Here is an 18,023-nt window from a genome sequence, read left to right on the forward strand (position 1 = left end):
TTTTTTCCTGCTTTCACCCCTCATTATTCTGTTTGGAAACAGACTGTCCTAAAATGTATTGAGTGTCCTGCTGTCGCTATTTAGACAAGCATTTGTCAGTAGGTTCTTAATATACGCTAATATTTTCAATAGGCTTTTAATAGAACATCTTTCTCTCTCTCTAGTTATATTTAATCTTTAATATAGGGTCTTGCATCTCTTTTCACGCTTCTCTTTTTATTAACTTTCCAGATATATTCAGAAATCCCCTAATTTGCATCCAGCAATGATTTATGTCTTGAAGCATTAAAATGTACATTTAAAAAACATTGAAGCTAATGTAGGAAACTGATAAAATGCTATTAAAAGTTCCCAGTTTAAATATACGTGATTTGAAAAATATGAATTTTTAAAGGAGCTATTTTTAAAAAAATGAATAAATGTTCTTGAAAATTCCATCTCTTTTTTTTTTCTTCCTGTAGGAATTTAATCCAGAAGATAAAAAAAAAAAAGCATGTCCAAAGCTGGGTAGGGAGTGCAGTCAATTTTCATCAGAATGCTGACATTTATTTGAGCCTTTCAGAATGGCAAAAAAAAAATAAATTAACCTTCAATTTTTTGGGGGGAAACAAGGTCTAATATTTAGCACCCACGTTGTTCTAAAGGAACTTAACGGAGGTGGTCAGAGTCAAAAGAAGGATGATGTTCACCATGGCTTGCTAACATGGTAGCTGCTAGTCGTAGCTGGCTCCTTCATCCTCGGGTTAATGTCCTCTTCACGTGGGAGAGGGGGATTAGTCAGTTTGTGGCAACTCCTAACTTCACTCTAGCAATAGAAGAACGCCTAGCAATGGGGTTCAGATCTGAAACAAAGCGGAGAAGCTTTGGATAGCTAGGTTTTGGTTTGAATATGCAATGGTAACTGGGACTGCATGGCAAATAACTGGGTGTCTGAGAGTGTTGCAGGTTCTGTGAGTCTTGTATGTGTTGTCTTTAAAATTAAACAAGTCATCTGTGCCTGTTACAAGCATGGTTAAGTGGACGCCTTAGAATACTTGTTGCTTTTCTCTTACGGCCATGGCTGTTCTTAATATTTCTCCCTTTCCTTTATTTTTTTTTTAAAGATCTGGTATGGAATGTTTGATCTCTTGCCAGGTAGCCTAGCGGGAATACTCTGCTCAGTTATGCAAGAAGCATGGATTTGATCCCTAACTCCTGTTACCATGCTCTTAGGAATACATGGTTACAAAAATAAAAGCATTAGCCTGCAGCCATACTGCTGTGTGCTGCGCTCTCGTCAGATCTCACGTGTTCAGCAAGGTCAGCCCTGCTCAGGACTCACAGAGTTGGGGGTGCTGTGGGCATGCGGAAGGGAGCCACAGAATAAAAGAACGTGCGTGAAACACTGTCCTCATCTGTGCTGCACTCCAGGGAGTTTCTACTCTCTTGTTGTCTATTTTTTGTCACCTTTTTTCCCTCGTATGTACCATTATTTCATAAACATGCATTTTTTTTCTTTTTTTTTCTTTTTTTTTTTTATTTTAAGTCAACAAAGGCAATTCCTGTGAGCATGCAGAACTGTATGGATGCAATGCTAAGAATGGCATTTTGGAATTCCTAGCTAAGAGTCTTCCCAGCGACTCTTAGGACAGAGACCTTTGCAATCCAGCTTTCCCTTACAGACCAGTTCAAGTTGCGTCAATACGAGACACTAGTTTGGTGCAACTGTACAAAAAGATACCATTTTAACCTATGCTAGTAATACACAAATCATTTGATACTCATGTGTGCCTTGAAGAAGTTGCATTATGATCGTTAATCATGTATTTTTTTCCAGCACTGCCCCAGAACCAGCCACAGCCTGAGCCCTAGGTGAAACACTGCAGCACGTTGTGCCCTGGAGAGCTTACAGTCTGATGGGCAGTGCAGGCACAGGATGTCAGAAGGGCTCTGGCACTCCTCAAGCGTGAGGAATATGATGCTGGTAAGTGACGTTTAAAGGTGTGAGTCCAGGGCTGAGTTGGAGGCTTGGATGGCAGGGAGGAAAGCGTAGAAGCAGAAGGGGTTGAGGAGGGGACTTTGAGAAGAGTGGCAGAGGAGAAGGCAAAGGGGGACAGATAACGGTGCTTCACTCAACTTCAGGCTCTAGTTTGTTCCACTCCACCGCATCTTACGCCAAAACCTCCATTATCAGGGGAAGAGGAAGGCCACATGTTTAGGGGTAAATATGTGGGAAAAATGTCTCCACAAATCTGAGACAGAAGACAGAAGGACAAGTGGCTGTAGTTGTTCCTTATTTTATTCCCCTGCAATAAGAACACCTCAGAGGTAATGCAGATATTAATGTTATACTTAGAGCATCTATACTTCTAGGGGAAAAATACCCAAACCAGTACTGAGCGTATTAGTTTTGTCTCCCAAATGACAGAACATTGCTTAGTTATGTCTATTTACAACATTCTGTGAGCATGTACTGACCGGTAGTGTGCACTCAGAGGGGGTGCTAATTGTCACCAGACGCAGAAAAAGGGACAGATGTTCAAGGAGAGTCCTGCCTGTTCTTCTAAGGCAACGTGACAAGCAAAACATTACAGTCAGACCTGAAGCAAAACCTGAGGTCCAAATACTTCTAAGTGTTAGGTGAGCCCAACCCTACGTCCAACTGCAATAGCAAAACATTCCTCAGATCTGAGAAAAAGCAAAGCAAGAGGGATGTCTGGAGTAAGATCTGATCTGTTTTCTGGCCCCCTCCTGACCTTGTGCAAAAGCAACTCAGCCAGCTCTGTCTGAATGTTTGACAAACGCTATTCAACAGACTACAAGAAATTTCCAGCGTCTTCAAAACACATAACCACAGCAGCACTCTGTATTCTCCTCACCTTCGCTTTTTACATTTTCCCTTCAGGTTCTGAGTTATATGTTATTAAATTTTGGTGTAAAACATTATAATAAATAATAAGTAGCAACATTTTCCATCCTAAAGATATCAAAGATGGAAAAATATTATTGTTTCCATTTTTCTAGTGAGGAAAGTGAGGCACTAATTACTTGCCCAAGGTGACTTTGCTCAGTAAAAGATACTGCAGCAAGAGAAAGAGCAAATTAATTTAATGTTTTGAAGGTTGGGTTTGTTGGTTTGCTTTTTTTTCACTTGAGAAAAAGCACTCTGATGGGAAAATGCAGTTTCAGAAAAGTGAAAATGAGTTCAAATGTAATGTGAATCTAAAAGGGTTGGCTCTTGCGCATGAATTTGTGGCTGTGACACAACAACAGATGAGTGATCAGTTTGTGTGTAGATAATTGCAATGAGTCTAGCCTACAGGAAAAAAATGTCTTTATGCAAGAGTTCTGGACACGATGGAAGCGCTTGAATATTGCCGTGATGGAAAAGCTAACAGACAGAATAAGCACTCTCGACAGTTAGCCAGAGAGCGGCATGCAAAAGCACAGAAAGCCTGACGTGCCCTGAGCTGCTCTGGATCAGCCAGTTGCCCACAGTGAGGATTGGGCCGGCAAATGACAGCAAAGGAGAGCGTGCAAAGCCTCCACACAGCCCGCAAGAAGATCAGTGGAAACATCTGGCTTCACTTATTCAGGGGGCCAAGGGTAAAAGCAGGTTCTGACTGAGGGGGGTCCAGGTCACTATATTGCCACTGCAGAACAAAGTGACTCAAAGTGGCAGTGCCACCATGCATAAATAGGATCTCTCTGTGCCTCCCCTCCACCCACAACTTGTGCTTCCCGTTGGTATCGACTTGGGCAATGGCTCCGGGAAAGCCAGAAGGCATTTTCCAAACCAGCAGTTAGCGCGTTTCCTGACTGCAAAGCCTCTGCCATGCTGTCATGCATGACCTGGCGCACCACGAGGTGCTGCTTTTTGCCCCCTGTGAAAAATCACGTTTTGCTGGCTGCCTGGGAAGAAGGACCTCCCTCTAAATCTTCCTGTACCTGGGCAACAGTGGGTAGTAGTGCTCCTTTTGTTAGGGAAGAAAAACACTGCACGTGATTTTGGTTTTGTTGGTGGAACTTGCTAATGCGATGTAGCAGCAGGACGAGCTTGGTGGCTGTAGCTGCCAGTCGGCTCCCTGAGAACAGCCCTTGCTTAAGCAAGAGGATTCTGTCCTCAGGACCACTGAAAATGAGCCAGTGAAAGGTTATGAAATGTAGCCAGTAAACATTGTTCTGGAGAGAGAAGAAAATGTGTCCATTATTCCACTGTCTGGGAATGGTGTCACTCGGTCTCCACCAGCCACTTGCGTGGGCTGAGTGTGCAGCTGGCCGGAGACTAGTGCCTCTGCGGTGGAATTAAATACTGTGTGAAGCAGCTGCTCTCCTGATTTGCCTCCAGACTCTTTCTGTGCTGTTATTAACACCTACTTGTGTTAATACAATAAACAAGATATAGGTCTTGTCTGCACAGGTTGACATATGGCAAGGTTACACTGGAGTTCATTACGATTTACAGCCTCTCACCAGCTACCAGCATCTTCCTGGTGCTTTGTCCAGTCCTCTGCTACCCTGCCATTGCTTCTCACGTGGGGATCGCTCTATCCCTGCCGTTCCAGCATCCTCCCAGCCTAAGATTCACTGTCTTCCCTTTCTTTGTCCAGTTCTTGTTAGCTCTCTTTTTGCCTTGTACTGATGAATTTTGCGAGCCTGCTGGCTCCTCTTCCTCCGGGCGGCTGGGACGGGGACGCGGGAAGGGGCTGCATCAGTCTGCCATCACCTCTTGCTTTCTCTTCAATTTTAAACATGCATCGAATTGGATTTTTATCCGAGCAGCAGAAAGCATTCGGAGGGCTTTCTGTCAGCAGTATATAAATAAAAATGGATCAGAATAGATTGGATTGTTGCTTCTTACATCCGCTTCCCTATTTTGTTTTTGACAGGTCCTGACACCCACACACACGCTCCTTGCTCAGACTCCGCTAGATCTGCTTTTTTGTCTGCTTTGAGTTTTTTGGCAGGATTTTCCATTCCTCATAACCTTCTTCCCTTACAGAGACTTTCAGCAGCTGTTACCCTCATCCTCAGCTCTTGGGCCTTGTGCCCTTAACGCTCCTCTCCATGCTGATGGGTCGTACCAGGCCCATCATTCAACCATCACAGGGGCAAGCACCGCACCCTCCTGCAGGCTCTGAAACGGAGACGCAGCTGCTGCTGGCTCCTGATCTCCTTCGCAACTCCAACAGGTCCAACGTTGCTCCTGCCCTTCATTCCACGCTTCCCACTGCAAAGGAGTGGAACCGAGCAAAGAATCTGCAACAGGTAATTTATGTAACGGATTTACCCTTTTTTCCCAAGTTGAATATGCTTGAGCAGGTCTTGATGTCTTCAAGTGCACTCACTGTTTGAAAAGGCTTGCCTCTTTTTTTTACCTTGTGCACTGTTTTTAATGCTACGTATCAATCACTAATGTTCCCTGTGTGCATTCAAAAACTGGTATTTGCTATTCAAATAGCATTACGTTGTAACTGTTGAAATAAGTCTTGAGGAATTGTTTCTGATCCTAAAGTGGATGAACATGCAAATACCTCTGTCATGTGTAGCACATACCCCTTTAAAATGCAGTTTTAATATTTACAGATGCACTCTTGAAATTCAGTTTTCATCAATATTTGTGCTGGAAGAACTTGTTTGCCTGAATGTGTGCATAAAGGCGAGTATAAAAGCAACACAAGAACAAACTAGTAGAATGTACTTTAAAATATATATATATTCATTATTTTTTAAAGCAAATTTTTAAATTGCCCTACTCTAAACATGAGCACTTGAGAGAAAACAAACAACCGTGTGGGTCAGAGATTCCCCCCTTTCCTTGCCCTGCTCCATACCAGATACGTGGAAGCAGAAAAGCGGCCAGGCGCAGAAGCAGGGCTGAGCGTGGCAACAAAAAAACCCACAACACGTGTGGGATTTTCTCTCAAACCATGACTCTATGACATGCGGGCAGGGCCCAGGCTGAGAGGTGTGCCCACAGCCCCTTCCCTGCACGGTGGGGCACTGCTCATAGAACGGCCGTGGTCCGACGGGGTGTCCGTCTGCGGAACTCTGCTGGAGGCCACCACCGCCCTGGCGAGGCACCCGGCAATGCTCCCCGGGCTGCCGGTGCCCTGTCACGGGACAGGCATGGTGAAGGCAAAGCAGGCAAGATGCCGCTAAGGAAGAAAAGACCTTGGGCAACCAAAGAAAACAGATGTGTTGTAACAGCCTGTAGATAGCAAAAAGACACAGGGAACATAACTTAGGGAAACCAGGGTATTTGGTTAAAACTACAAGGCTGTTGGTTGTTACAAAGTGTTGAAAATACAAAGCACGTGCCCTTCACGTGAACTCAGCTCATTATAATGTGAAAACCACACCTGCAAATCTTAAGCTATAGGCCTCCTGCATGAGACCCCCTACTCACTGAGCAGGTGTAGTAATTTACATATGCACAATCATAGCATTGTCTAGGTTGGAAGGGCCCTTTAAGATCATAGAGTCCAACCGTTAACACTGCCAAAACCACCACTAAACCCTGTCCCTCAGCACCACGTCTACACGTCTTTTACCAGGGATGGTGTGGCGGTGTGCTCTCCCCTTTTCCCCTTTTCCCCTTTCCCCCTCCCCGGCTCCTGCTCAAGCCATGGCCATCAGCGGGAGTTGCTATGAGTTGCACTTGAACTGTGGGAGATGGCTGGCAACATAACCAAAACACTGTCTGGGGTGGGAACCTAGCTATCTTGTTCCCATGAGAATATGACTATAGGTCAATTATCTTACTCCATAAATAGCGGACAGCCCAAGAGCCCTTTGAGCTCTCCTGCACGGCAGCGGGCTGCACGACAGGACCTCCCCTTGAGTGGGGACGCTCACTTAAGGTTCTTCTCCTCGAGGTTGAGAGATTCCTCGCCGCAACAGATTCTCAGTAAGTGACTAATAGCATGCTAAACTTTGAAATCTTAGCTAAGTGATACAAGGATTGATTGCGCATATATAATCCTTTAGACATAAACTGTTGACCAAGTCTGGGACCAGGATCGGATCCAGCTGCACCCAGACTCCTCTCTGAGAAGGAGTTTAGACAGCCAGGGGGTCCTTTCCGAACCTCGTGACTCAACGGGAGGGTCTCCCTGACAGCTGGTCTGACCCTGGCCTCTATGCGGTAAATAATCAGGTGTACCCTGGCATCGAATCTCGTAAAACACTGTCGCATTCACTGCTAACTTTGTTAAATCACTGTTTTATGTTAATAAACATTTCACTGCTTCTCTCTTACAAGTGAAGTTAATCACTCCGCCCATGACAGATGGCAATTCCACCTCTTCCTGGGCAGCCTGTTCCAATGCTTGATAACCCTTTCAGTGAACAGGTTTTTCCTAATGTCGAATCTAAAACTCCCCTGGCAAATATACTAGATAGATAGATAGGTACTATACACAGGAATGGACTGTATCTTTAATTTGAAGTGAGAACACAAGTAGCTAAGAGGAGCTTATTGTGAAATCACAAGCCACCAATGATTAGTATGTCAATTAGTTGCTTTTCGTAAAATGTAAAAGCTTGCAGTTCATAAGCCAAGGTGCCCTAGCTTTGTGGAGCTCCCACCTAGCACCCATCCCTGCACAGGCACAAAACTAACACGTATCTCCACTTTGTGTGTAGATCAGCTCTTCACACAGCAGGCAGAACGCCCAGCTTTGGGACAGCAGGGCGGGCAGGCAGGCCGCCCGCTTCCATTGCCCACCACCTGGGCCTCCAAAGGCCACACAGGGACCAGGCCAGCACGGCAGCCGGGGCACAGGGGATGGTGGCGGTGCCGAGGAGGGGTTGAGGCGGGGCAGAGGAGACAGCGCCCGGCCCAGCAGCCCCCGGAAATGGCGACCGGCGCGGGCAGCCACCGTCCCGCAACATGGCGGACGCCCCCCCCCGCCGCTGGAGTCGGCCTCGCGCTCCGCGCCCCACCCTCAGCCGCGCGCATGCGCGGCCCCACCCTCGGCCCGGCCCAGGGGCGTGAAGCGAGACGCCCGGGGCGCCCGAACCGGGCGGAAGTGACGGACGACAGGGGGCGGAAGCGGCGCCCCGCGCCGCTTCCTGCTTGGGCGGCGGGGCGTGTCTGGCTGGTGGCAGGTGAGGGGCGCGCGGCGCGGCAGGGAGCGCGCGCTGGGCTGGGCTTGGCCCCGCCCCCTTCCCCCGCCGTTCTGTGCCCGGCGGCTGGGGCGGGCTCGGGGCGGCCTGGCCGGGCCCGCGGCGACGGGGTGTCCCGCGGCTGGCGGAGCGCGCCGAGAACGGCTTCGGATGGGCTCGGCGGCGAGGGGCCGGAGCTCGGGACCGAGGGGGTCCTTCCTTCCTTCCTTCCCTCCCTCTGTCCCGTTGGGCCTGAGCGGGGCGGGAGGCGCCGGCGGGGCCCCGTAGGCGGCCGTGAGGGGCTGCTGCGGGGTGGGCGGCCTGTCACCCGCCGGTGGGACGCTGCTGGTGGTGGCTACGGGCTCTGCCCTTCGGGGGCTTGGCCGGGTCTTCGGAAGAAGAGCTCGGTAATGTGGAATGGGAGTTGTACAGCACCTGTTTGGGTGGGATAACGGGTTTAGAAAACCTTTTTTATTCTCTTCTCACACGGTGCCTCAGTGCTGAGCCATGAAATAGGTTGGAAAAGCTGCCAGGCAGGTGTGGAGTGTGGAAATTGGAACTTGGCAAGGAAATGTGGGACAGTTGGACTCAACATTGTGCTTTGGGGAGTGGGAAGGGCGATGCCCTCTCTCCGTGTGGGTTAGGTACCCTGTCGTGACTGACATGGTGCTGCAGCCTGAAGGGAGTCACAAAAAAGAGAAAGACGTGTCCAAGACAGAGGGTCAGAGGACTCTGGGATGTGCGTTACGTGATTTTTACTCAGAAAGTTGGCATAATGACTTGTAATAGGATTCTGGGGGGTTTGTACTATTCCAAGGAACGATTGGTTGCTATTAACAGTTAGCTAATTCAAAGAGCACCACAGATTATAAAAAAAACTTAACTTCTAGTCCATAAGTGCATCAGCACCATTTGCTACCTGGAGTACTGGCAAATCAGTTTTAATATGGATTGCCTTCAAGTTGCACAAGGACATGTTCCTCACTCCCAAGCTGGTAGCTGTGATGTTGTAATGATTTGTCAAATGAAAACACGTTGTCAATGTTTGCAAGTGAACCCAAGTGCTGTTGTGATAATTGCACTTATTGTATTATTTATTTTTCTATGTTCAAAATAAAGAATGAGTCAGCCAACGCTCAAAAGACAACAGGGCTACTAGACCTAGCTGTACACATGAAGAAAGGCTGCTGATGGACGTAGTGAACATTGTGAATCTACATCCAGCTGTGATGACCATTGTTACTATTTATTTTAGTAATCAACAGAAGTCCTATTCTGGTGAGGTTTTCCCTCATCCTCTTCTTCTCTTTTTTTTTTTTTTTTTTTAAGTGATGTGGCTCAAGTGTTGAGTGGTTGGACAGCACCTGGATTTTCCCAAAGGCCTCTCAAAAAAGGAGGCTTTTTGTACCTGGGGCGAGTAGACTAATTCTTGACTCTGCTCGCTTCTACAGTGCAGCTTCCAACAAGGAGTGTGGGATGGTGCCAGCTGTGGTTGTGGCATTTCATGTGATTCAGGCAAATGTCAGCTAGGAGCTTGCTTGAGATGACCTATTTATTTCATTTAGGTTGCACAGCGGGGATTGCTGGCAGTGATTTGCAGACCGGGTTGACCTATCCTGGAGTAGATGAAGTAGAAGCTAAAACTGTCCCTATTTCTTGCCAGTTCTCTGAAAGACAGAGCCTTCCTTGAGCAGTGAAAGGAAGTGGAGCGGATAGTGCTGCTCTTGCTAGAGGCAAGGGCTGGAAGCAAAGTGATTTTGGCACGTCCTTGGAGAGGCATTCTGTGTCTTGGTTTTCTGGGGAGTCGGAGGTGCTCTAGTCAACTATCCCTCGCTTAGACTTTCTTTTAGGAGAGTTAGCGAAGGGCTGATAGGTTCTTCTGGTATTTAATTATGTTTGTCTTTTCTTAGTAGCAAAGCTGGGATGTAAAGGCTGCCTGGTATGCCTCTATTCCTGGGATGCTTTGGCTGGGGGAAAGTAGCCACACTTCCAGAGAGCCTGTGGGCAGAAAAATGCCTGAGGCACTCCCAGAGCAGCACAGGCTGTTAGTCTTAGCATCTACCCTTCTTCTATCACTCTGGATATTTAAACTGAGTTTTTAATCTTCATTCCTTCAGATAAAAAGTGCTGTTCTCATCTCTCAATTCAGGAGTTCATTGGCAAGAAAACTGAAAGCAGATAATCTTTGGAACTACTCTGTAGTCTGGGTTCTGGTAATACCAGGTAACTGCAGTCACTGCACACTTGGCCTGAGCAGTAAAAGAGAAGGGTAGAAATTGAAGGCTCGGGAAAAATAGTACTGAGATAAGCCTAAAAGCAAGGCAGGTTGTTTTTTTTTGGTTTTTTTTTTTTTTTGATTAAAGATAATGTGCAGAGGAAGAGGAGGATTATGCACTTTTATCACTCAAAAAGCAATTTCTGTAGCTAATCAACTCTGCTTAGACTCCTTCACAAGATAACCTTTGCCAGAAAATAGTCCATCCAGCAGCTTGTTTAGTGGGTTATTGATTTCTGAGGTGTCATTCTTTTGACCCAGCGTTTTGTCAGCTCCTGTCATCCAGGCCACCCTGTAGGGATGTTCCTTCTAGCAAATGGGAACAGACTTGAAGACACTTGCTTATAGTGAGTGAGTTCCTCTCCTGTCATCTTGCAGAAAAGCAAGCATGCCCTTTGCTTTTGATTGTGTAAAACAGACAGGAACTGGTTTGGTTGCTAGTTTGATTCGGTTGTTGCCTTCATTAAACATCTCAGGTTCTGTTGTAACATAGTGCATGTAGGGCATGGGTGCCGTAAAACTCCAGAACTTTGGAGCACAGGGTACTGAATCTGGAGGTGAAAAATAGGACATTGCTAGTGTGGGTCTGGGGCAGCGAGATGTGGCAATGGTTAGATTTGCAGCTAAGGTCATTCTGCATGAGACTGAAGCTGATTTTTGCATCAGAAAATTAGAGGAAAAAATTAACTGGATATTTTAATATATTTTTTTAGGATAGTGCTATGGTTTTGCAAGTATGTATTTGTTGCTGTGGTCTGATAGCAGCTCCTTATTTTTCTGAACCAAATGTTCTGGAGGAAGCTCTACATCAGCATTTCAGCTAGCCTGCTTTTGAAATACTTCAGCATTTAAGAGAACTTACTGCAGTGAAATGGCACTGCGAGGGACTTTTGGCATAGCCAGTGGCTTCTGTATACTTCAGCCGCACAAAACCAAAGCACCTCCACTTAGGAAATCAAATGAAGAGCAGTGTCTGGATGTTTGGGCTGGGATTCTCAGCGTTACTTTTGATGTGTGTATTGTAGGTGTAGCTAAGATGTTTGCTTAGGCTTCTTTTATTATAAATAATGAGAGGAAGGGAGAGCAGGCAATTAGCATAGTGCTTTTGGTCAGTTTTAAATGGCTGCCTTAGAATCAGATCAATTGTTCATTAGAGCGCCTAATTGTCTCCATTAATGATGAAAGCTGAAGGTGACAGTTGCAGAGTGGGTTATCTGATTAACTTTAGATATCAACATCTGCCCATAAAATGAGCTTTATGTATCTAGCTGAAGGAAAGCAGTTTCAGCCTGTGCTTAGCTTTCTCAGCAAGGTGATGCAGCCTGCAGCTGCGTGCCTCGTGGCAGTGAGGGCTGCTGTCTGTGCTTCGCAAAGCTCTGCAAGACAGTACTGACTTAGAGGCCATCTTAGCTTGTGGAGCTGAGAGGGTCGAAGTGAACTTCTAAATTCTTTTAAGTCTCTACCTTTCAGATTCTCCTTAAAAAAATAATTTAATGTAGTAGCATTCTGTCTTCTGGAGAGTTGCTATAATTTCATTTTACCTGATCTATCTTTAAATGTCTCGTAACATGAGCTTACCAGTGCGGCAGAAAAAGCTTTTCCTTTTCCCACAGCTGCTGCTAGGACAGATGAGGTGAGACTGCTTCAGTGATGTAATCCACTCCTGCCATTTCCAAGCAGAATATTGCCCCACGAGGCCAGGATATGCAGTGTGTGAAATGCAGCGCGAGCCCCCGAGTCCTGCTGCGTGTCAGGTCACGCTCCTCAGTGTTCTGCAGTTTCTGCAGGGCCGTGGTGTGATATGGGAGGCTGACTCCATTTGAAAAAATCTTGGCTGTTCAGGCAGTCCCATATCAATGAGTGACTTCTGGAACTATCCCCACGTATCTGGAGATGCCTTGTAGGATTCGTTTTTTACTTTTTTATGTTGTTGTTCTTCTGAGATTATGCTATACTGTAAGGACAGGCTGAAAGTATGAGGTTGATGAGATTAAGTGTCTCTCTAAAGCTGTAGCAGAGGAGCAGAAATGGCTTTTACAGCTGTGTCTAGGTTAACTTTGATGTAGATCTGGCCATGATGTGCTCCTGCCGCTCTGAGGGGAAGCGAGAATGATAGCTTCTAAAGCTTTGTGCTTTTTCTGCATCCCTTGCCCATCTCTGTGCCTGGGGAGCTCCAGCTGCCCAGTTTAATTCGCTCATTGAAAGTGGGCAGGTTGGGACAGCTGGAATGGAGAGCTCTCTTGCTCCAGAAATGGTGCTAGGAAGTAAAATCTTAACTGATGCCAGGCCCTCCAAAGATGGAGAAACCCCACTCTTACATAGTTTTGTCTAAAATAGCTACTATAGGTCTTGAGGCCCAAAGTGGTAACGTCTACAACAGAGTTTGAGGATGCAACTATAAGAGATGTCTAGTAACATGAGCACCCTGGTGGAGTACAGCCTGCTACGGGTCCTAATTATGGTCTTATTAATGCTTTCTTTCATCACTGCCTTCCAGCCTTCAGATGGTGATTAGACCTATTTATAGGGGCAGAGTTCCTTAATATTCAGCACAGTGCACCTCTTGCCAATCAAATCAGTACCATCTGCATCTTTGATTGCTGCTTAATAACACTGTAGAACATGGTTAATTAAAAAATATAAATAGACTTTTCATCCTCTTAACTTATCAAAGTGCTTCTCTCCTCCTCCCTTCCCCCCCCCCACCCCCTCCCCTCCTTCAAAAAGGTAAAGTTGGCTTAGCACAGGGACTGCGGTGAACCTCTCATCTCACTGCTGGAAATACATCCTGCTCTCCTACCCAGGATAGTTACCTATTGTGTGCTCTGCTGGAGGACGAAATTTCAACCCCTCCAGTGAATGTCAGCACAGGGCAGAATAATTGTTTGCTGCCTGATAAAATAGGACTTAGATCTAGGCTCTTGTGCTGCGTTTGCCACCGGTGTGTGAGCAACCTCTAGCTTTCATTTCAGTTGCTTGTCTACATCAGTATGAGTGCAGGTGCACCCACTGCCTTATCCTGTCCCTGAACAGGAGGAGCATACGCAAGGACATGTTTTGCTTTTCTAGCATTTTAAGTCTCTTTTCAAATACAGTTCCCTGGCCTTGCAGCTGGTAAACTCACAGGAGGTCAACTCTGGTAAACTCTGTGGAGGTCAAGGTGATACAATTATGTTTGTGTTTTTTTATTATTTTTTTCTTGGCAGAGTTCATAATGATATTTTATTGGAATGGCCTCTAGGCAAGCTTCTGGTACAACCAAGGTAGGACTTGAATATGCCAGCAGATTTGATCATGCTTTGAAATTCTGTGGGAAGCCTGTGCAGAAAGTAGAGAATAAGGGTGATGTAGTAGTATATTGGGTACAGTACTACAGAGTACTGTAGTTAAGTGTACACTAGTAAAAGTTTGTGATGAGGCATACAGCAGACATTGTAGCAGCTGGGAGCTATGTGAGCTGTAAAAGCCACATTTGGGCATTGCGAGCAGTGCGCTGATGTAGTACGCTAGATTAGAGCAGAGGAAAGTGACAGTAAGCCTGTCAATTTGTTATTGTCATCCAGGATGGGACAACATTTGTCCCTAGGTAAACATGATGGAAAGTATTATGTGTAAGAAATTACTGTCAGTGAGGAATTTGGGGTGGCTTCGCACTGTTAACCAAGTTATGGATGTGACTTTCCTATCAGAGGAGACAGCACTTTGTGATAAACTGTGCCCAAAGCCTGGCTCTAATCCATCTTGTGTGTTTAATCTTAACCTGTAGTTCATTTGTGACTTCGTCTGTTCCCACTGTGAAACCATCCTGGTGGTAGTGGTGTAGCGGTATGTGGTGAGGGATATGCAGACTTGGGTTTTATTGTGTATTGCTGGTCTCTGCGTCCTTGCAGGTGGCTACAAGGCATTGATCTTTTATTGGGGTCCTACAAAGGGGAGACATGGGGCTAGAGATAGCCTGTCACTTCTTCTTGGAGATGTTACTGCATGTGGGAATTAAAGGCCTTTAGTTCATTCTGCCTTTCCAGTGCAGAAACAGTAGCAGCAAGTAATTGCTGAAGCAGCCCCTGTATATTTGAAGAATACGCGCTGACTTTTTTTGCAGTATTTAAGCCCTCTTCTCCCCTGAGCCCCCTATTCTTAATCCCTTGAAGCATGTAAAGAAAGCAAGTATTGTTGGAGGCTTGCTTTATTCTCCCTTTATTTTCGTAGCAAAACATGCATCTGGTAAGTGCTTGTATATAGCTTTACAGTCTCTGCCTGTGTTGAGGGCAGCCAAATTATTTTCTTAATATTGCCTTTGTTTATGTTCCCTTGAAAAATTAAGATATTTTAAGGTTATGGGGTTTCTTTTGTTCATAGATAATGATCTTGGTGATCGGTCCTCCATGGAGCAATATTTTCTAAAGAACTTAGAGGAGTGTTGCTGCTTTTACAGTCTCTGTTTGCTCCATGACAAGTTCTCTTGGGCTTAGCCTTGACATAAGGAGTTTTATTCTTGGGTCCAGGGGGAAGTTACTCAAGGGGTGAGCAAAGTAGGTGGAGTGTTTGTTTCTCTACCTATCCAGAGCAGTGAATTGTATACTTCCTTTTCTGGGTTCAGAGCTGCAAATCCCTGTGTAGCCATCAGAGTATTAGACTTCCCTGGGATGATTAAGCAGTACGACCAGTTGTTGGTTCCAGATACCTGAATATCCTGGAGCGCTCAGTCTGTGCCTATCCTGGTGTAAGTCTTTGGGAAAGGTGAGACAGTCTGGTGGGGGCTGATGTTGCATTTCCCACTGCTGCTGTATTGCTCGGTTTTTGCTGGTGCGATGTTGGATCTGAGAGGGAGAGAGCAGCTTCGGGTGCAGAGGGATAGCCACCAGCCCTGACGAGCTTTGTACCAGCTTGCTTGAGTCTAAAGGCATAGGGAGCTTAAGGCAAAAGTGCGGATCTGAGCAGTTGCTAGCTCTAGTTAAAACTTCCAAATCAGGTTATAGCACTCATAAGCAGGTGGTGCAGTGAGAAAACAGCCTTTTCCTCTTTGTTTGCAATTTAATAAGGCAAATGATGTTATTATATAACAGTAGAGCACATTTGTCTTGATCATGAAAGTTGACACAGAAAAAAATATTGAATAAAGAGTGGCTGGAGCCCTTAGATGCTGCAACTCTTTTCCAGAGCCTCTTTGATCACAAAAAAAAGAGCTGTGTTGCTGTTTCTTCTGCCTTGTGTCACCCATAGGTGGTCACACCACTAATGATTAAATCTCTTGGGTGATCTGACATCTGCATCATGCTTGCTTTGAGTTTTATATGCCCATTTCTCACTGTAGCATCTGATTATTCCATGTTGGCCATCTAATGCCAGGATGCTGTGCTTTCTGCTGAAACATGCCAGCTCCCTCTTTCAGGTACTGTGATACTGGAACCAGTTGGTTGCTTTGTGGAAGTCGCTTCCATGTGTAAGATAGGAACAGTTTGTTTGTACTTTTGGCGCACATGTTACATGAGGGCTTGGCATGCATTGGACAGGGTGGGAGAGCTGAGATATTTCTAATCTTCAGCACTCTGTTTTTATGTATTGCCTAATAATGGATCATGGCAAGATGTCAAGGAAATGTGCTGCTTCCTTCTCAGTGCACTGGAGGTTGAGATTAAGGAAGAGTCAGTCTTGTTGAGTGACATTCAGTGTTTGCTTTCCTTCCTGACTTTAGTTGGGAATATTTTGAATTTTCCTGATTAAAATCTTCCTTGGTCCTGCAGTTACTGTCTGTTATGGGAAGCAATTCTGCTTTTACTCTAAGCATACGGTTAGGCCTTTACTCAAAGTGTTTGTAAAACTAGCTTGTTTCTCCAGGTAGTTTGGTCACAAGAGATAATAAATAGCAGCTCTAGCATGGGATTTTGCCTGAGTCTAGTAATTTAAAAGGCTGCTGCTGTTTTTCCTCTTTCTTGCTATAAATCTCAAATTTGTTACCTTGCACAGAAAGAATTGTCTCTTGTATCTGTCTCCAATAGCAGTTCCCACAGAGTCTACCACATTTCTCTAATGTGGTTGGTGGGGTTTTTTTTTAGGAAAGGTGGGAATCTGGAGCTCGTGGGAGAGGCTGCATTGAGAAACTGCGAAACTGAAGTTTTCTGACAGGTGAACTGTGACAGTGCGAGCAGGAGGACCTGGGGCTTTTCCTGCTTTGCTCCACTCCTGTGTGCTCCTCCCTTTGCAAGGGAACAGCAGGTCCTGAAGAACAGTCTGCAGCTTCTGAGTGCGACGAAAGAAACGGTTTGTTAGTAGCTAGAGGAGTGCTGCTCCTGAGCGTGAGCATCTGTCAGTCAGCAGCTGAACCGAGCTTGGCTTTAGAAAGGTCACTAAGAGAATTAGGCTTGGTGAGAGTCTGGGAAATCGTACTGGGGCTGTATAACCTCATCTGGCCTCATGAGGTGAAAAGCTTGGCCCTCTCATCCTGGGGGGCAGGATTACCGTTACATGGTAATGGTTTTGATAGTGAAGCAAGTTTAAGAAGTCCCCTTCTTGCCCCTGCTTCCTGCTCTGTTTCATGACTGGGTAATTAGAGCTGTTTATCTGGCTGCAGGAAACTGGGTCATTGAACTGATAAGAGTTAAAAATAGCCATCCCAAACATCAGCAGCATTGATGCAACAGAAGAGTTGTGACCGGTGGCAGGGAGGATCATAAACTTGTTTTGCTGCTGAGCCAAAGTACTTCATAACCGTGCACTTGCTGTGTTATTTGGTCGCTTTGTTCCGCATTGCCAGTCAAATAGTAGATTTGAAAGCAAAAGGGTTCCCGCTTGCTTGTGGTCAGCAGATCAAAAAATGCCATCTCAAAATTAGCTATACTGCTCTCAGATTAGCTTGTATGCTTTACAACTCTAAATAATAATTTCCTGCCTGCTGAATAGGCCCAGTCAAGAAGACTAATCAGTGTGCAAACATTGCTGCTGAAGAGTGTGGATACAAAGTCTGCCTGCCAGTGATGCATGAAGTGAAACAGAGTAGATCTTGGCTTCCTGCAGCAGAGCCAGCTCTTCTGATGACTGGGCTTGATTTTGCAAATTCGTTGTCTGTGGAAAGGCTCCTAGGTTTCCTCCTTCTTTTACCTCTCATATGATTGATTATTAAATGCACACCCCAAAAAAAACCAACCCAAACCAACCCCAGCCCTCCAAAACCCCACACCCCAAAACAACAGCCACATCACATTTACAGAAAGTCTTTCCTAACCTGCTGTGGTAGGATCAGAAAGGACAAATTTGGAGAGGGTGGATAATGTTTCTTAAATGTACAGGAATAGCTGCAGGCAAGTCTAATCTGATAGCTTCTCATTTTGTGAAGCAAGATTTTCAAGCAAAAATTTAAAGAATGTGTGACGACTTCTCTAATTTTCACCTATTAAACAGTTGGTTTATGCTGTAACTATCTCTTCAGGGTCTTGTTTTGTGAGTTTCTCCAATATGGGCTGTGTTTCTATGTTTTTCTCAGCTTGCTCTGCTGTACAGGCTGGAATACAGTTTACACACCACAGTGCTCCCTGAACTAGCTCCTGCAGACCTCTAAGTGCCATGGACAGAACATCGTATGTCCTGAGATATCTCTGTCTGTTTCTGATAACTTACTTTTTGATCCTCTTTTGTTTTGCTTCTTTTCAGCTTAATGACTATT

The 18,023-nt window shown here is 45.6% G+C and overlaps 1 protein-coding gene across 4 annotated transcripts in view; it reads left to right on the forward strand.

The window, feature by feature from the left end:
* Positions 1–7,987: 7,987 nt before the first annotated feature.
* Positions 7,988–18,023, forward strand: part of WASHC1 (WASH complex subunit 1) — a 52,426-nt gene continuing 42,390 nt past the window's right edge. The window contains exon 1 of one of the 4 annotated variants that reach the window (XM_054197842.1): positions 7,988–8,091. Coding sequence is in view for 1 of the 4 variants with exons in the window: in XM_054197859.1 (XP_054053834.1) it covers positions 17,924–17,937 (14 nt within the window). In the remaining 3 variants the exon portion in view is untranslated. Of the gene's footprint in view, positions 8,092–8,173; positions 8,496–17,908; positions 17,938–18,023 lie in introns of those variants that run through there. The other 3 variants (XM_054197831.1, XM_054197859.1, XM_054197851.1) reach the window with 3 other exon arrangements.

The sequence above is a fragment of the Rissa tridactyla genome, chromosome 1 (assembly GCF_028500815.1).
Source record: "Rissa tridactyla isolate bRisTri1 chromosome 1, bRisTri1.patW.cur.20221130, whole genome shotgun sequence".
In the NCBI taxonomy this organism is placed as follows: Eukaryota; Metazoa; Chordata; class Aves; order Charadriiformes; family Laridae; genus Rissa; species Rissa tridactyla.